This window comes from Pleurodeles waltl, chromosome 5, assembly GCF_031143425.1.
Source record: "Pleurodeles waltl isolate 20211129_DDA chromosome 5, aPleWal1.hap1.20221129, whole genome shotgun sequence".
NCBI classification, from domain to species: Eukaryota; Metazoa; Chordata; class Amphibia; order Caudata; family Salamandridae; genus Pleurodeles; species Pleurodeles waltl.
In genome coordinates this window covers 1,861,989,327-1,862,009,647 of record NC_090444.1, presented here as the reverse complement: position 1 = coordinate 1,862,009,647, position 20,321 = coordinate 1,861,989,327, and the positions used below count along the sequence as shown (strand labels likewise).

At 45.2% G+C, this 20,321-nt stretch overlaps 1 protein-coding gene across 1 annotated transcript in view; it reads right to left on the bottom strand.

The window, feature by feature from the left end:
• Positions 1-20,321, bottom strand: part of CRIP3 (cysteine rich protein 3) — a 276,234-nt gene that overhangs the window by 130,080 nt on the left and 125,833 nt on the right. Inside the window, exons 5-6 of the mRNA XM_069236386.1 lie at positions 5,851-5,922; positions 2,934-3,028 (exon numbers count right to left, since the gene is read on the bottom strand). Of these exons, the coding sequence (XP_069092487.1) occupies positions 2,934-3,028; positions 5,851-5,922 (167 nt within the window). The remainder of the gene's footprint in view (positions 1-2,933; positions 3,029-5,850; positions 5,923-20,321) is intronic.

Sequence of the window (20,321 nt, the reverse complement as noted above, 5' to 3'; positions counted from 1 at the left end):
CCTTGTATTACTTTAGAATTCTTGCCGGTGCTGTGCTTAAGTTTGATGGTATAAGGAAAGTATTCATGACTGGTTGCAAAAGTCCTGGAACCAGAGGTAGAAGCTGCCTAGAAGAAGAGCGATGGTGCAGAGCCTTTTAATATTACAGACAATGACGCTGTAGGTTCAGGGAGTTCTATATAAAGCTCATGAGCTCCTCTAACCAACACTACATTAAAGGTGTATATGCCATCCACTGAAGAGACTCTTGCCAGAGGAGTGAGTTAGCGTGGGTGAATAGTCTTTAATAGAAGATGTAGATGCGGTAGACCAGGAAGATAATCTGCATCTTTGATGGGATCGAGAGGCCTGAGATCTTGACCTTGGTCTGGATGTGTGCAGCGACCTACTCCTTGTGTGTGACGGAGGAGTATTGCGCCTTCTTTGTGGTGCGGGGTGACCTGTAGAAGATGGTGCTGCCCCCCACTTGGCTGGAGGCATTGGAGATGGTGTTCTTGGAAGGGAAGCCGAGGGAGAGTACATCTGCGAGTACGGAGTCCGGCGATCGATAGGCCGGGCTCTTGTTAAGGCTTCCCAAACATCTTGGTGAAAGATTTATTGGGGAGACTTGGCTAGATACTGCCGTGGCTCTTGAGGACACGATAGATGACTTACTTGGTATGGTTGTTATAGGGTCATGCGTCTGAGGCACTGACATCGCTAAAGTCACAGTAGGTGAATTTTCACTTTGTGCCTTCGTTGGTCGATATCGTGGTGAGTGTGAACAATCATGTGTCGACATAGAAGTTTGTTTCGACATTAACCGAAGAGGTGAGGTGCCTAGACATTGAACGACGATGCAGTGTCGTCAACTGAGACTGCTCATATCATGACGTCAAATGTCTTGGAGGGGAATGCCTTGACGTCGATTGCTGCGCCACTGGAGGGGTGTGTATCGACGTCAAACAGCATCTTGTTGCAGTCGACGGAGACCTCGATCTTTGCCTTAACGTTGTTGTCTTTGACGTTGATTGTTTCGACATCAATGGGTCTTGTCGTGCCCTCGATGGAATATCAACACATCAGTGCTGGCTCGACGTCGAGCGGTAGGTGCCTGCCAACAGAGTCCTAACCTTTGACATCGCATGTGTCGCCGTTGACAGAGGAGTGCTTCCTCGATGTCTGTTGACAACCGGCGTGATGACGCGGATAGGGAACAAACAGATATTTTCCTACCTGCTGAGGTAGATCTTGCTCGCCATTTGTAAAAGCTTTTTCTCTGGAGACCACCTTATGAAGTGAGGTGGATGACATTTTCTCCCTCTCATGTAGGCCAGGGAGACAAATCCTTTCTCTATCCTTCAAAGGTTTTTGACAGTTGACAGATTCTGGCAGTGTTTGCAGGTCTCAGGACAGTGGCTTTGAGGTAAGTACACTATGCAGACTGAGTGTGGATCAGTCTGAGCCTTCTTTTTACCACAAGCAGGGCATTTCACAAAAACAGAAGGCATTTTCCTCAGGAATTTTTTTTTATTTTACTCAGAAAATGAAAAAGGACATCGAGCAAAATGTAGAGAATTGATGTTTTATTGATTCTTTTTTTTTTTTTTTGGGGGGGAAAAAAAGAAATAAAAAAAAGAAGAAAATAAGAGCTCAATGTTCTAGGATCCTAACAGAAGGAGCCAGAAAAAAAAGACCTGACCTAACTGTAACCCAACTGTCACCTCACTCTCACCTCCGAGGCATGGTGGGATACTGGAGTTTCTCAGGGCCTTAAAGGCAAGTTGCCAGTTTTTTGGTTCTGCTATGTTAATTAGGATTCAGCATATCAGCTAATAATGCCTCTGTATTTTCACTGCAGTTTCTCTCTCTATATGGGATTGTTTATACTTTCTACACTCTCTTCTTTGATTGCAGAAAGGTGTTAACTCTAGTTGAAGGGTTTTATTATTACAAATACTTCACAAAAATAATACTTTTTTTGCCTGTTTGGCAACAGATTACATGATTACTTACACATGTATATGATATATATGTACTAAAATTCTCTAAACGATTTTTCCTCTTACTTATACATTCAAGGTAAATACATGTGTGTTTATATATGTTCCGGGGTCCCACCACACATGGGCGGGAATATTCAGTGCTTATGACTATTAATGAGGATCCCCTGGAAGAGAACAGGCTTTACAGGAGGCTTTTTAACAATGTCCACTACATCAGAAGATTTACTTCTGTCTTGCACAAATTTCTTGTCAACCGTCTTAGGAATCTTAGGTGATTCTTTATAGCTGGTGGGTTTTGTTTTGAAGACCAGACTTTTGTGCTTCAAATGTTCCATCTTGGAAGCTTTTTGAAGGCTGACTCTTTAGTTTTCCTGAGTTCTCACCTGTAGGGGAGTCTTTTGTCTTTCACTTTTGAAGTCCTGGTAAGAGTCTATCCTCTCCAAATCTAACTGTTTTAACTAGACAGTTTTCCTTTCTTAGCAGACCTCAGAGGAAATGCCTCCATACGTTTAGTGGTGAAAATCAGAGGCATGGTGACCTACAGGAGGTGGTGTGCTTGCTCAAGCTCTGACCTCACTGTTTGAATGTGGGCCAACGAGATAAGTGGCTTATAAAGGGGACAGTTTTAAGCCTTCCCAAACTATGATTAACAGTACACTTTTGAACTGTACTACGAGGCTCCCATCTTGATATGGGGACGGTTCAAGTGAGTGACTTTCAAATATTCAATAATAGAGGATATTCCATCCTCAAGAAATTATGCTAAAAGTTCATAAACAAAAAAAGAACAAAACATTTTGACATAGGAAAATTTTGTCTCTGCCTCATTTGATAATCAACACTTATTTTTAAATGCTAAAGCCTTCGGTCAAATCAATAAAATCTTAAGTACATTTATACATTCAATATAGATTCCACATATATCCTCTGCTCATTAGTTGTACTTACTTCAGCATGGCTCCCCGATATTAGAGTCTTTTTACATCTCTGGCATCGTAGACATGGGCGATGCCAGTTCCTTCCAAGTGACATCACTTTCTCAGCTGAAATAAAACATACAACTAGTGAGAGCAAAAAATGCATTTCATGAGCTCACAAGGTCTATTTTTTGTTACAATTGTTGATCTGGAGGTCAACTGGTGAATGTTCTGCCATTTCGGTCAGATCATGTTTGAATTTCTTGCCAAGTAAACACTTCTAGTGAAAATACAGCAGGATCATAACTGCATCTCAACAGTGGCAACTAACTTTGTGCATGCAGATAACCTTACAAAGAGGCCTACTATGCCCATAAATTAGTGTTTTCTGGGCTACTGGGAACACTGAACTCCATACACTGTAGGGTGTGCTATCATCATGTACATTAGGTTATATGAGGATGAAGGATCCACACAGTTCCAGCAGAGAGCAGATCCATGCAGCCAGACGTCATCGTAGTTGGTGCCTGCAGATGCAAGGGAGTGACCTCTTCACTCCAAGGGAGATTACTTCTTGGTGCATGACGAAGTCTTGCCGACCTCAGAGGACGCACAGCCAAGGAAATGTTGCAGTTGCTGGAAGGAGCCAGAGAAAATGTTGCAAAGCGAAGTCGCCGCTGGATTTCCAGTCTTGTCGGTTACTGGAGAGTCCAGCTGCGGTTCCAGTGGCCACAAGTGGAAGTAAACCATGCAGAGAAGTCCTGGTGGAGTCTTGCACATCGAGTCTGAGGACCCACCTGCAAGGGAGACTCTAAATAGCCCTAAAGGGGGATTGGTCACCTAGCACAGTGACCACCTATCAGGAGGGGGTTGTGACGTCACCTGCCTGACCTAGCCACTCAGGTGCTCCCAGGGGCCTCTGCCCATCTTGGTTTCAGGGTGGCAAAATCGAGTGGCCACATGGAGGAGCTCTGAGCAACACTCCTGAGGTGGTGATGGACAGGGGAGGACACTAGATGTGCCCTTCAAAGCAAACCGGTGGCTTCAGGAGACTACCTCTCCCAAGCCATGTAACAATGATTTCCAGGGGAGAGGGTGTTGCCTCCTTCTCCCACAGGTAATCCTGTGTTCTGCCTTCCCCTGCTTGAGCTGGTTAAGCCGCAGAAACCTGTCTGAGGGGTGGCAACACCGCGGGCTGCCTGGAAAACCCTAGAAGACTGGTAAGAGCAATATAGGGGGTTCCTCTAAGGAGCCCCCAGAGTGCATGAAATCATACAACTAATACTGACAACAGTTTGATTCCAAACATGTCCAGGTTCGAAGTTACCATTATGTAGCTGGACACAGGTAGTTTACCTGTATCCAGTATAAGGGTAAAATGACTTCCCCACACTTACAAAGTCCAGTGTAATGGAGCAGGAGTTCATAGAGGAACTGCTGCTCATGCAGGGGTGCCTTCACATACAGGGACCTGCACCCGGCCCTCTGGCCCAGGAGGGCCTACTATAGGGGTGACAGTGACCTGGTGCAGTACCCTGTAGTGAAACAGTGCATTCACTTTTTCACGCAGGCTGCAATGGCATGCTGTAGCCAATGGGGAACCTCCTGGTGCCCCAATGTCCCGGGTACCCAGGTACCATCTAATAGGGGCTTATAAGGGGGCTCCAGTATGCCTATTGTGGTGTGTGCAAAGCCCTAGGCAGCCAAATTTAGAGGGCGAGAGCACAATCACTGGGGTCCTGGTTAGCAGGATCCCAATGAACACAGTCTAAGCAAAATAACATTTTTAAATGTTAAACAAAATCCTGTACTCGTTTTTCCAGGAGTTTTCCTTCCTGTGTCATCCTGAATTATCTGCATCTACCTGCGGAACAGTCTTTAGTGGTGGAGGCAGTGAAGGAAGAGAGGCAGCTGATGGTTGCGCTGGTTCAGGCTGTGAAACTGATGGATGTGGCAGAGCTTGTGATGGAACCCCTGTATTTAACAATTTCTGGTGAAACCCTATTTGATAGGCTTGCTCCATCCCATGCAGTTTATTAATGCGGTATATGGGGACCCTGACCACTGGTGGATCCTATGTGGGGATTCTTCTTAGTATGTATCACAGTGCCCTTCATATCAGGTTTGTCCATATCCCCAGGCAGATTTTTCTCCTTCAGAATATCGATGTCTGCTTTATTCATGTTGGTCATATCCACACTGACCGTCATCGTTTTCTTCCTTCAATTCAATGTTCAGTTGCGCAGGACTGATGACAGTCCCAAAAGAGAGCTCATTCTGAAACTCCCCCAGACTGACATGTTGCAAAGACACAAAAATAGTAGGTTCTCTTTGCACAGGTCTGAAGGACTTGGTTTCAGACAACATGCTGTACAAATCTGACACACTGAAACGTCCAAAGTGAGTGATGTTTAGCTAACATCTCATTGGCTAAAGTTCGGGCCTTTTCTAATGAGTTAATTGTGCTACGGTTTTATGCCTTATAAAGTAATTTATTTATTCTGCTAGGTTTTAAGTACAGTAATTAATGAAATGTCCAATGCTCTTAAAGTCTCTATGCATATATGGGATATATTAATGTTTTTGCTTACATGAGCTTGGCTACACAGCTAACGCTGTCTAGGCCAAACCCAAAAAACAAAAGAAGGATTGCTCTATGCATACAACAGGAGATAACTGAAATGTATCACCAGTATTTTCAGGTGTAATATAGCCCCTCATGCACTTGAAAACAAACACTCCATTCAAGGCAGAATATTACTTGAAACAATCAATAGCAAGTCCTCTGGGTTGAGGTAAAAGCCCACTTTATGTATATTTTTCAAAATTGGTAACATCACTTAAAACAGGGAGTTACACTGTTGAATAAGGAGTAAAACAGCTCTTAAGATGCTTGATATGAAACAGTTTGCTTTGACTGTTGGAAACATACTTACTGAGCTACCTACCAAAGAAAACCGCTTTCCCACAGCCGGGGCACAGTGACGTCTCCCCTGCAAAGGTCTTTACATATGATGTTGCTGTGCAAAAGCAAAATGAGGTACAATTAGTAGTAAAAGTACAAAAGAACTTAATTACGCTGCAAATAACTAAAAAAAAAAAAATCTTAAGAATTTACTTTACATCAGCAACATGAAATCCTAATGCATTGCTAATCCTAATGCATTGCTAATGCTAATGCATTGAGGCTGAAGCGGCGTTTGAACCATATCAAAATAAACCCTCCTTTCTTATTTAAGTTTTAGGTAAGTATCACTGGAGAATAACAGTTGCTGAATAGTAAGAAAACACCATGTTTAACTGTCAGGCTAGGGCTGCGGAGCGCAATGTCACTGTGTGGTGTAGTTAGGATGTCTACTTCCAAGGTAAACTGGTCACTTGATTGTATCGAGGCTGTTCAAAGGTTTAGTGTTGTAAAACCCAATAAAACAGAACTCAGCAAAAACATAGTTAAGCATAAATTTTGGCAAATGAGCATGTTCAAGAATGCTGCAACTCTTATGGCTAGAACCAAGGGGCAAACAAAGCATGAAAGGAGTGGAAAGGAAAAACGAGTTTTTAAAGGTGAAAAAGTTTTAAAAAAAAAAAAAAAAAAGTGGCCTGGTGATTCTTGTTGCGCACTTGACGCTTCGGGGTGATCAGTCAAGCGAAGGTCCAAGAAAAGGGTCTAAAAAAAAAAAAAAAATGCGGTGTTTCCCATGTTAATTCCAATAAGACCTGTCAACACGTCTGCAGCCCGAACCACTGGAAGGAATTACACCAAATTTGGCAGAAAGCCAGCTGGTGGTACGCAGACTGTTATTTGGTGTAAATCCGTTCAGTAGTTTAGGAGATATTTAAGGGCAAAACAATGTGCATCTCTGGTTGCGAATATTTCGCAAAATTTGGGAATTTTTGCAAATACTTGTGTGAAAAGAAGCAATGCAATTGGCTAACCGCAACCAGACTAGAAAGTTGTGACTGCCATTTTATTTCAGGGGACACAGTCCCCGGGGGTGAAAATTGAAACTGAAAGTGGCATAAGGGGTCAGGGTGAAGGTACACTGACCCCAGGGGTGTAAGTATTGTAGGTGTGTTTGAGGGGCAATTATGGGTTTAATAAAATTTTGCATCATGGCTCGCGATATTCGTGCAAATTTGTGAATTTATGAAAATGATTTGCAAAATATTTGCAAATACGGAAAACCCTGAAAGGAAAGCCACAGATGTACAAACACTAATGCATTCATTCATACATGCACTCAGAGGCTCAAGCACCCACTCACACACACCCACTTTCAGACCCACTCACACATCCACTGACAGAGGCCCTGTGGCCAACCTGCGCTGCCCAGAGCCAAAAGCCATGTGTGGCACAGGGTTGGGTGGTTATAAGGACCTGTCTACAAGGCACAGGCCTTGCGACCAAACCCCTCCAAAGTCCGTGCACAGCAGCGGTTGGAATAACGTATAGTTATTAAAGTTACTCTGCTTTGAAAAGTCAAAGAAAATTCACTGAATAAAAATAAAATAAAAAAAAGGTTACAGGGACGATAGGTTCCAAATTTACTTGTAGAAAACCCTAGAAAATCAGAGTTTTTTTAAGTAAATATAACTTGCGCCTTCGCCATGCTCAGCTGATTACTCCATGTTATGTCTCTGCTGAGATCTTGTATGGGATCTTTGATATCACTGCAACGTTTGCAACATTAAGAAAACTCTGCATGGCAAGGGCACAAGTTATAGTTACTTGCGAAAACTGCTGAATTTCTATGGTTTTGTACGAGTAAATTCAAAACCTAACTATAACGTCCCTGTAACCCTTAGTTTATTCAGTGGAGAGAGATATATATATATATATATATATATATATATAATTCCTCCGACTCTTAGCAATCCATGTTTCGCCGAGTAAAGAGAAAGTCCCAGTCACATAATAGTTGCTGAAGTGAATATTTAATGGCACACACAACACCAAACGCATTTCGGAAACTATGTTTCCTACGCTACCACAGTTTGTGTTTTTAATACAGTGCTCACACCCCATCAACATTGAAAACGGACTACAGAACATTGTGTTCAAAGCAGAAGCAAAACAATTACGGCCATCTTTGAATGGCTATTTGTGACAGCTTCGTAATAAAGATGGCACTCCAAACAATATCCCTCCGCATTTCAATCTTGCACATGTGGGCTAAATATTACAACGAAGGGAGTTGAACCTGCCATCCATCTGTACCCCAATATTAACATCACAATTATGTTACAGCATACCATGATGGACCAAAAGGTTTCGGCCCTATTGGAACAGTTATTATACATATCTCTAACTTATTGAGCCCAAGTGGGCAAAATACATAAAATTATAACTTACACGGCATATAAACATTGAAATCAATGTATCTCTAAGAAGAGGTCGTTGATATGAAAGTTTTTTTCTTACAAATACTGATTACTGCCATGCTTTACTTTATGATAAATAACATAATACCACATCTGTCGTAGCTTATGCTACCAGTGACCAAGGAAATGTATTTTCCGAAAATAGTTGGGTGTTGTGTATGCGATTAAATATTCACTTCTGCAGCCATTACATGACTGGGTCTCTTTACTCTGAAAGATGGATTGCTAAGAGCCGGAGGAATTTTGCTAGATTTTAAGGGGGTTGCTGTTCTGTCTCGGTCTGCCACACTGCGGGATAAGGACTCCACGGTTTTTTTTTTTTTTTGGGGGGGGGGGGGGGGGGGGGTCTTTCTCTCTCCCTCTCTCTCTCTCAGGCCTTCAGATAACCAGTCTTCTATCTCACGCTACAAAGAGAACAAGGGCTGCTTTGACAAGCCCAGGGAATGGAGTAGATTACGGAGAGTAAGGGGCCATTAAGTACTATCACTGAAAAAGTCACTATTGTGAGAAAGGAAAACGTTACTTACCTAGCGACCTCTGTTTCTGGCATGCAGTGCTTTAGAATCACATTCTTAGCATAATCCTGCCATCTAGAGTTGGGCTTGGATGGGTGCAAGTTCTCTTTCTTCAAAGAAAGTCTTTCGAGTCACAAGGTAGTGTGACTACTCCTCCTGCAGGTAATGCGCCTGGGCATCGACTCCATTGTTTAGATTGTTTTCCCACATGGCGGGTGAGAAAGCAATATGAAGCAGTGACATGAGATGTCCATGCTAAAGGAGTCTGTGATAAAAACAGTGAAAGTAACTAACAGGTGTCTGGGGAAGACGGTGGGTATGTAGGAAAGTTCTCTTTTTTGGAATGGCTACCACTCACTTTTTGTCTGCGGTCAGTGTGTTTTGACTGTTCACTGGGATCCTGCTAACCAGGACCACAGCAACTGTGCTCCCTCCCTCTAAATTTGGTTGCCCTCAACTTCACACCACATATTTGGCATACTGGTGCCCCCATATAATTCCCTAGTATGGAGAAGTGTGGCACAATGGTTAGAGCGGCAGACCCTGAAGCAGAGATCTGGCTCAAGACCAGGGTTCAAGTCCCGCTTCGGCAGGTCTTGGGCTCAATTCCCTTGGACCAGATAATTCTCGCCTCAGTGCCTAATCTAATTAATGGGTCCCACTCTGCAACTCTGGGCAATAGCTTGCTTATTCTCCACAACGGCCCCAACAGCGCTTGGATGCCTGGCTTCACCCTGGGGGTGCCCAGGAGTGGGCACCTCACAGGGAAAAGCCAGGAGGGGTTCCATAGCGATATGAGTACAGCGCCTTGAGACCCTAACGGGTGAGTAGTGCGCTATACAAGTGCAAAATTTACATTTTAGTATATGGTACATAGGGCATTGGGACACCTGGGGCCCCCATGGGCTGCAGCATGTATTATGCCACCCACGGGGGCCCATGTGAAATGGGTCCGCAGGCCTGCCATGCAGCCTTTATGAAAAGGTGCATGCACCCTTTTACTTCAGGTCACTCTAAGTCACCTCTATGGGCGGCCCTCCTAGCCCAGAGGGCATGGTGCAGGTACATGTGTGTGAGGGTACCCCTGCATGAGCAGAGGTGCCCCTACAAAATCCAGCTCTGTTTTCCTGGACTTCGTAAGTGCAGGGAAGCCATTTTACTTGTGTACTGGGCAAAGGTTGCATTACCTGTGTCCAGCTACATAATGGTAACTTCAAAGCTACGCATGTTTGGTATCAAACATGTTGGAATCATACCCCATAACTGTTGCCAGCATTGGTTGTATGATTCCATTCACTCTGGGGGGCTCCTTAGAGAATCACCGGCATTGCTCCTACCAGTCTGCAGGGTTTTTCCATGCAGCCCGCAAAGCCATCCTAAAGACAGGTTTCTGCCCTCCTGTTGCTTGACCAGCTCAAGCCCAGGAAGGCAGAACAAAAGACTTCCTTTATAAGAGGGAGGCAACACGCTTTCCCTTTGGAAATGGGTGTTACATGACTTGGGAGGGGTATCCTCCCCAAGCCACTGTTATGCTTTGAATGGTACATTTGGTGCCCTTCGTGCATAAACCAGTCCACACCGGTTCAGGGATCCCCAGTCCCTGCTCTGGTGCAAAACTGGACAATTTAAAGGGGACCAGCTAGGGGTAGTGCCCAGAGCTCCTCCAGGGGGCCACGTATTCTCCTGTCTTGAATCCAAGATGGTCTGAGGCCTCTGGGAGCATCTGAGTGGCCAGGGCAGGAAGGTGACATCAAAGGCCACTCCTGATAGGTGGTCACCCTGCTAGGTGACCCAGTCCCCTTCCTGGGCTATTTAAAGTCTCCCCCTTGGGTAGGTCCTCAGATTCGACATTCAAGATTCGAGTGGGCCGCCTCTGCATTGTTTACTTTACCTTCTGGCCACTGAAACTGTAACTGGGCCATCCAGAAACCGACAATATGCAACTACAGTGATGACTCTGCTCTGCAACACTTTCTCCGGCTCCTTCCAGCAACTGCAACATTCCCCCGGCCGTGCATCCTCTGAGGGCGGCAAGGCTTCAGTCTGCACAAGAAGCAAGAAGGAATCTCCCTGGGAGTTTAGTAGTCGCTTCCCTGCATCCGCAGGCACAAACTGTACGATGACCGGCTGCATGGATCTCCTCTCGAGTTGCATTGATCCTGCATCACGGGTGGAGATCTGGAGTGGTCCTCTTAATCCTCTCTACCAGCTGTCCAACTTGGGAGATGGTACACCCTTGCCCCTTCATGCAGGACTGTATCCCCATGCACCACATCTCTTGCAGCTACCAAGGATTGTTGGCATCTCCTCCAAGGAATCTTCAGGCTCTGTGTAGCCCCTGCGCTCTTCACAACGCACAGCCCTCTGCATGCTGCTCTAGCGACGTGGGACTCCTTTCTAGGTGTGCTGCTTGAGCCTAACCACGACTCCTGTGCTTGCTGCCAGTGGGTCATCTGTGGGGGCTGCCTCCACTTCCTGTGACTTCTCACTGCTGAGGGTCACCCAGAACTCCCCTCCATGGCTTGAGCCTCCCTGGACCTTGCTGGTCCCCGGCCAATCTGCATTTCTCCTTCAACAACATTTGTCTTTACCAAGGCTTGTTGTTGGTTTCTCCACACCACTGACCAACAGCAATCCTCATTCCGGCGTGGGACGTCGACTGCATCACTTCAGGAACTCTTCAGCTGCTCCAGTGCTGCACTGCTGACGGTCTTTGTTCACGGTTGACCTGGTCCTGCATTCACAGACTGGTGGGTAGTGGCTCGTGCCACAACCATACAATGCAACATGAACCTGACTTAGTCCCCTCATCCTTTACAGGTCTTTCTCTACCAGGATCCACCTTTGGTTTCTTTCAGTCTTGACTAGGTCTTGCAAAATCCTCTTCTGAAGTCCTTTTGGTGGGTTTGGGGAGAAGGAATGGTTTCTTACTTGTAACTCCAGTTCTCTCGTAGGGGTATTTCCAGGATAGTCATAAGCACTGAATAGTTCCGCACACCTGCGGGGACCCCGGAGCACTGTTCTGTAGTGTATTCTTAAGTGTAGATGTTTGCCTTTCTTGAAAAAAGGCCTGTAAAGTCACTTAAGAATATCAATGTGCAGCCTAGGTGAAAGTCTACAAAGGCCAAATTGTTCATTCTTTTGATTGGTAAGAAAGGAAGCTGTAGTACAGATATACCTTTAAAGCATATTTATTCTAGAAATTTAGTAAAAAACATGTTCTCCAAATTTATTTACAACTTCAAATGAGGATGAAACCATGCAGGGCAGTGTAGCCCATAGGCTGCCATTATACAGAATGTAAATAGAGCTGTGTCTTTAAGAAAAGAAAGTCTTCCTGTATCCCATCATGCACAGCAAAAGGCAGTTGCCTCAGTTCTTTTTGTAGGCTTGTAATATGGCATGAAGAAACCTGAATATCTCTTTAATTAACAATATTGTTATTATTATTGTGGATATCATTATGTCAACTCCACCGGGGAGGAGGAAGGGTTGCTTATGACTATCATGGAAATACCCCTACGAGAGAACTGGAGTTACAGGTAAGAAACCATTCCTTCTCTCGTAGGGGATTTCCATGTATAGTCATAAGCACTGAATAGATTAGCAAGCCCATCCCAATAACCGCGGTGGAGTAGACAGAACAAACAAACAATAAATCACGCAGAGAGATTCTTAAGAAAGGCCTGTCCAACCTGAGCATCTGCCTTAGCATCTGAATCAAGGCAGTAATGCTTAGTAAAGGTGTGGACAGATCTCCAGGTAGCCGCTTTGCATATTTCTGCCAAAGGAATGTTTCTCATCAAAGCAACAGTTGCTGCCTTCCCCCTAGTAGAATGGGCTTTTGGCCTGCTATCAAGGGATTTATTTGCTAACAGATAGCAGAATATGATACAAGAAACAATCCACCTGGATAAGGATTGTTTGGAGGTGGCTAGACCTGTTCTAACTGGGCCATAGTTAATAAACAGCTGTTGAGATTTGTGCAAAGATTTTGTTCTATCCAAGTAAAATTTTAAAACCCTTTTAACATCGAGAGAATGTAGGGTTCTCTCAGCAGGAGTAGATGGATTTTGGAAGAAAGTCGCTAAGGAGAAATTTTGGATGTGTTCTCATTACTACTTTTGAGGAATGAAAAACCGTATAAGGTTCTTGAGCGCAAAGGGCCTGGATCTCACTGACCCTGCGAGCTGAAGTGATTGCAACCAGAAAAGCAGTTTTCCATGTAAGATGCTGGAGTGATGCTTTGTGTATTGGTTCAATAGTGTGCAGCATCAGACGCGAAAGGACAATATTCAGCTCCCATGGAGGAGATGGCCGTCTAATGGGAGGAAAGACCTTTTTCAAACCTAAGAAATCTTTTATGATTGGAATTTTAAAGAAAGAGGACTGGGAAGGGCTCTTCCTATATGCCGTTAGAGCTGCCAGGTGTACTTTTATTGATGACAACTGTAAGCCAGACTTCGCCAGGTTTAACAAATATGGAAGAATAGCTTCTTCGCCGCATGTTATTGGGTCAACGTTGTTGTCCAAACACCACATGCAGAACCTTTTCCATTTGAAGGCATAAGCTGTTTTCGTGGAAGGGCGCTTTGCCTCCCTTAGAATCTCCATGCAGTCCTAAGGTTGATTAAGGTGACCATATTGTACTAGCTCAGGAGCCATGCTGCCAAATTCAACGATGAGAGGTTGGGATGTGTCATCTGGCCTCAAAACTTCGTGAGAAGGTCGGGCGGCAAGGTAATCTGATGTGTGGTCTGAGTGACCGGTGAAGGAGGTCTGGAAACCACCACTGGCGTGGCCATTCTGGGGCGATGAGAATCATCTTGGTGTGAGAGTGGGACAGCTTGAGGAGGACTGTCGGTATCAGGGGAAGCGGTGGAAAGGCGTAAAGAAATGCTCCTGACCAGTTTATCCACAGGGCATTCCCCAATGTTCCTGGATGGTAGTACCTGGAGGCGAAGTCTTGGCATTTTTTGTTTTCTGGGGTTGCGAATAGGTCTATAGAAGGGGTACCCCAAATGGAAAAAATGGAGTGGACAACGTTGTCGTGCAAAACCCACTCGTGGTTTTCGTCCATTGCTCAGCTGAGGGCATCCGCCTGGACATTCTGTATGCCTGGAAGGTGAGTTGCCACTATTGAGAGGTTCCTGGCTAGAAGCCAGTGCCAAATTGTTTGGGCCTCTGTCTACAGAGTCCTGGATCTGGTACCCCCTTGTTTGTTCAAGTAATACATGGTGGCCATGTTGTCTGTCTGGAGAAGCAGAGTTTTTGCCTTCAGTGCGGAGAGGAAGGCTTTGAGTGCAAGATGGACTGCGCGAAGTTCTAAAAGATTGATGTGATACAGTCGTTCTCTCTGTGACCACGAGCCTTGTATTTGGAGGTGATCCATATGCACTCCCCATCCGAGCAGCGATGCATCCGTGACTATGGTTTGAGTTGGAGGCTGTTGGTGGAATGGCATCCCTTTCAGAAGATTGTTCGGAGAACACCACCACTTGAGAGATTGAATGGCATGGGGAGAAAGAAGGATGCTGTTCTCCCAACCGTCCACTAGTTGATACCATTGATCCTCTAGGCATTCCTGTAAGGGTCTCATATGGAGGAGAGCATTGGGAATGAGGTAGATGCAAGACGCCATCGACCCCAGGAGAGAGGATATCGCTCTTGCAGTGGTCGGAGGCATTTTCTCGAGCTGCTGGCACTTTTGAAGGATTGATAACCATTGTTCCTCCGAAGGAAACACCTTTCCTTGCGTGGTGTCTATGATGGCGCCTAAGTAATGCAACCTCTGAACAGGTGTTGCCGTGGACTTGGAGAGGTTGACCTGAAGGCCCAGCTTCTGGAGTAGTTGGTGAGTCCAATTGAAGTGCTGTTGAGCATCTAGATATGTGGATGCTTTTATGAGCCAATCGTCTAGAAAGGGATAGACGAATATCTGATGTTTCCTTAAATGGGCTGCCACCACCGCCATGCATTTGGAAAACTTCCTCGGTGCTGATTTGAGGCCGAAAGGTAGCACCGTAAATTGGTAATTACTTTTTCCGACGAGGAATCTCAAATACTTCTGATGCTTTTTGATCACAGGAATGTGTAAGTAAGCGTCGCAGAGATCTATTGAACAGAGCCAATCGTCTTGACGAAGATGGGGATAGATTTGGTGTAAGGATAGCATCCTGAATTTCTCTCTGCAAACCCATTTGTTGGCTACCCTTAGATCTAAAATGGGTCGGAACTCGTGTGTCTTTCTTTGGTACCAGAAAGTACCTCGAATAGATTCCCTTTCCCTGCTGGTTGATAGGGACAGGTTCTATCGCCTTCTTTTGTAATAGGGTTGTTACTTTCACTTTGAGAGCGTCGAGATGGTGATTCACCGGTTTGGGTGGAATAGAAGGCGGGGGGCTTATGAACCTGAGACAGTAGCCATTCCGCACAATATTCAACACCAAGGCGTCTGACGTTATGCGTTGCCACTCTTCCAGATGTGAGATACTTCCCCCATACCGGAGTGGGTAACGGAGGAGGGGGAAGCGAGGATTCAGGGCTTAGACACTGATGCCTGACGAGCTGTTTGGGCAGTTTGTGGCATAGATCGACCCCTTGTTTGTTTTCATTGGGTCAAAAAGGTTCTCGGATGTTGTTGTTGCTGGGCTCTTGAAGGCATCCACTGTGGTGTTTGAAACCTTTGAGTAGAGAGTCTACGGTGGTAGGGACGGAATGTTTTCCGTTGCTCTCTTGGTTTCTCGATGCCCACCGCCTTTAGAGTGTCCAGTTCCGTTTTCATCCTTGACATTTCGTCGTCAGCATGAAAGCCAAACAAAGTGGAACCTGAAAAGGGCAAATTTTGTATTCTCCGTTACGCCTCTGGCGTAAGTGAAGTAAGGCGTAGCCAGGCATGTCTTCTCAAAGAAACTCCATGCAAATAATTATATGCGGATAAAACAGAGGAGTCTGCAGCCGCGCTTATTACTTGATTGGAGACCATGGATCCTTCACTTACAATCTCCAAGAAATCCTCCTTCTCCTTAGGGAGATGTTCCGCAAATTGCAGCACAGAATCCCAAAGGGCACGATCATACCTGTCTAACAGGGCAGTAGCAGTAGCCATTTTTATAGTGATGGCTGAGGTGGAGCAAACTTTGCGGCCTGCAGCATCAATTTTTCTACTCTCCTTGTCCGGTGGAGAAGACGACGGAGACGTAGAATGTAATTTCTAAGCAGCCACGATTACCACTGAATCGGGCAGAAACAAAGGGTCTTGCTCCGGAGGACGATATTTCTTTGAGTCTGGAAGGAGCAGTTTTAGTTGTGGATGGTGTTAAGAATATGACCATTGCCGGTTCAAGTAGTCCTGGGACCAGCGGTAGTAATAGTCTAGAATAGTCTAGAAGAACGCTGGTGTAGTGTCTCAAAAATAAAGGTTGTTGGCGCGGGTACTGCCAGAGGGATGTTCAACTTGGTAGCACCGCGAATTAGGACCTCTTGAAAGGTGTTGACGTCGTCTATGGGGGAAACTCTTGGAGACGGGGAGTCAGATAACGTTGGAGAGTAATCCCTTGTGGATGAGGAGGAATGTCTATGGTGTGAACGAGGAGACCTGCGATCTGAGTCATGCCGATGATGACGTCGAGATGAAGAAGAGCGTCTTGAATAATGTCGAGAATGCCTTATGGATTCTGCAGGAGTCACTGGGGCAGACTCTGAAAGAGGTACCGGCGGAGGAGCTGTAGGTGCCAGAGGTGTCTGTGGTAGAGGCAATGGCTGAGGAGAAGGCTGAGGCGAAGGCGGTAAGAGAATGAGAGAAGCAGAGTATTCTGAGGTGGTATAGACCCTCCTTGGTCTCCGAGTGCCTCCTAGTCGTCGACACGCTTCTCGACGTCAAAGTACGACGCCGACAAGTACCTCTCGGCGTTGACTCCTCTCGCCGTTGAGAGCTCCTTGGCAGCGATCTCCCTCAACATCGATAGGATGACGGCGATCGTCTCCGACGACTAGTACTGTCCACCGACGTCGATCTCCTCCCAGCGTCGACGGTGACCTGGACCGGGAACTTCGACGGCGAGTATCTACACCGTCTCAACGGTGATAAGGCTGTCGACGTCGAGCGATGTCTCTTCCTCGACAGCGAGCTGGTTCTCAACGGTGAGCATGTCGGTGCCGTTCCTGGTCTCGACGTCAATGCTCTCGACATCGTCAGGGACCTGTGACGCTTGTGAGCAGATCTGGCAGCTGCTCCAGAGGACACAGTGAGAGCCCTGGTAGAAGACTGACCTTCTCCTCGCTCTGTGGCAGATTGTCCTCTTCGTCTCCTGTCCTCTTTTGCCTGAAGCCAGATTTTCTCCCCGACACGAAGAGTTCTCCTGGAGAAGGTTTTACAAATGTCACAGGCATCAGGTTTATGACTAGACGGTAGGCAAATAATACAGACTTGATGTGGGTCTGTTTTGGCCTTTTTCCTGCCACAGCTAGGGGACTTATCAAACAGAAGGCATTCTGGTGGCAAAAAAAAAAATAAAACTCAAGTTTGTCAGAATTTGACAGGAAAAGGTAGGAAATGTTCACTCTAGATGAAAACCGTCAAGTGAAATTGAAATCCAAAGGGTTTTAGTTGAGTTTTAGTCAACTGCCTTTTGCTGTGCATGATGGGATACAGGAAGACTTTCTTTTCTTAAAGGCACAGCTCTATTTACATTCTGTATAATGGCAGCCTATGGGCTACACTGCCCTGCATGGTTTCATACTCATTTGAAGTTGTAAATAAAGTTGGAGAACATGTTTTTTTACTACATTTCTAGAATAAATATGTTTTAAAAGGTATATCTGTACTACAACTTCCTTTCTTACCAATGAAAAGAATGAACAATTTGGCCTTTGTAGCCTTTCACCTAGGCTGCACATTGATATTCTTAAGTGACTTTACAGGCCTTTTTTCAAGAAAGGCAAACATCTACACTTAAGTATACACTACAGAACAGTGCTCAGGGGTCCCCGCAGGTGTGCGGAACTATTCAGTGCTTATGACTATACATGGAAATCCCCTACGAGAGAACCATGTACTTATCTTTTTTCTCCTGGTCGCTGGAGGGCACACTGGTACTTACCTTTTGGGGTTCCTAGTTCCTCAAGAACCCCTCTACCAATTCCACTTCCTTGGGCAGGGACCAAACTTTTGCATTCCACTTTCTTAGTATATGGTTTGCGCCCCCCTTCCCTTGGGCCTTCAGTACTTTTTTACTGTTTTCGATTGCCTTTTATGCTAATCCTGACTTCTAATGTTTATGTAATAGTGTTAACTCACCTGCTAGTGGAGTATTGCCTATACAGTATTTTAGTATTTGTCTTAGCATAATAAAAGTACCTTTATTTTGGCAACTGTGTGGTTCTTTCATGTGTGTAAGTGCTGTGTGACTACAGTGGTATTGCCTAAGCTTTGCATGACTCCTAGATAAGTCTTGGCTGCTCATCCACAGCTACCTCTAGAGAGCCCTGGCTTCGACAGTGCCTACACCTCACTAATAGAAGATACATGGACCAGATATAAGGTGATAACACCATAGGTGCTCCCCACACACCAGGCCAGTTTCCTACTGGGTGCATGTGAATCTACATCACTACATGCCACGACAGATGCTTATTGAGTAAGTAACATTTTCCTTTCTAGACATGTGTGGCTGTACATTTACAAGCTTTAACAGACTGTAAAGCAGTTCTTCTCCAAAGACGGTGGCCAGCCTAGCGGAGTTACAGTTGTGTGAAATTATGCCTGTAGAACTGATTGGCACACATTGGCTTGACGACGGGCAAGAACACAGACACAATGTTTTGTAAATGTATGCACCGTAGACCATGTATCTGCTTTACTTATGTCAGCTCAGGGTATATGTCATAGAAAGGACATTGTTAACGAGCGGAGTGAGCTCTAGGAGAAATAGGTAAAATTCTTTTAGCTTTAGCATAGCATGTTTGGGTGCATTTAACAACCCACCGTGCAATACCTGATTTTGAAATGGCTCTTTGGCGTGGTCTTGAGAAAAACAAATAATTTTGTTTTCCTAAATTATTTAGTCCTGTCAGTATAAGACAGGAGAGCTTGTTTTACTTCTAATGTATGAAGAGCCCTTTCTGCAAATGAGTCAGGTGGGTGGCAGGGGGAGGAGGAGAAGACGGGGAGTTTAGTAGATTAAGGTGGGATTGTGAGACCACCTTTGGAAGAAAGTTAGGAATGATAACCAGTATTACCCTCTCTCTATTTAATTGTGAGAAGGGCTCTTTTAACGTTAACGCCTGAAGCTCACTGACAATTCTCAGTGAAATGATCGTGTCTAGGAATTTGACCTTTAAAGATAAAAACTGGATGGGGCAGGAGTGGAGGGGTTCAAATAGAGGGCCCATCAGCTATGATAATACAATATTTAAATTCCACGTAAGAGCTGGTGGCACTCTAGGTGCAATGACACTTAAGACCTTCTAGAAATGCTCTGATGACTGAAATCCTGAATAGGCAAGTGTGTTGCTTGTTTGCAACTATGTGGCTACTGCCACTAGATGTAGCCTTATAGATGTAAAAGCTAAACCAGGAGGTATGCAAATGAGATAAGCATCTCTGTCTTGCACCTCGGCTACTACGGGATCAATGTGTTTGGATTGACACTAGTTAACACATCTTTTTCATTTAGCAGCGAAACAGACACCAGTAATAGGCCTGCTTGCCTCTTTAGCAATGTCCATACACTGTTGTGGAAGATTTAGGTAACCAAATACTAGTAATTCAGGAGCCAGATCGCAAGGTTGAGGGACCTGGGTCTGAATTTCTCCATGGTTCTGCATGAGAAGGTCCTGCCTGATAGTCCTTCGTGGGAAACTACTGAGAGTTCTCCCACACCTATATGGTAGCCACTAGGATGAGGGGGAGGGATGTCTGCCAAGGTCTGTGAACCCCAAGTAGAAGCAGTGGGAGAGGTGCAGAAGAGTGAGCAAATATCCCAGACCTACTCATCCATTGTGCTTTGCTCATGGACTGTGGATGTGGGAACCTGGAGGTGAAGTTTGGGCATTTGGCATTTTCTGATGTGGCAAATGTAGGAAAATACCATCTTGCCTGGCATGTTACCCCCATTTTTCACTGTATATATGTTGTTTTAGTTGTATGTGTCACTGGGACCCTGTTCACCAGGGCCCCAGTGCTCATAAGTGTGCCTGAATGTGTTACCTGTGTAGTGACTAACTGTCTCACTGAGGCTCTGCTAATCAGAACCTCAGTGGTTATGCTCTCTCATTTCTTTCAAATTGTCACAGACAGGCTAGTGACCAATTTTACCAATTTACATTGGCTTACTGGAACACCCTTATAATTCCCTAGTATACGGTACTGAGGTACCCAGGGTATTGGGGTTCCAGGAGATCCCTATGGGCTGCAGCATTTCTTTTGCCACCCATAGGGAGCTCTGACAATTCTTACACAGGCCTGCCACTGCAGCCTGAGTGAAATAACGCACACGTTATCTCACAGCCATTTTTCACTG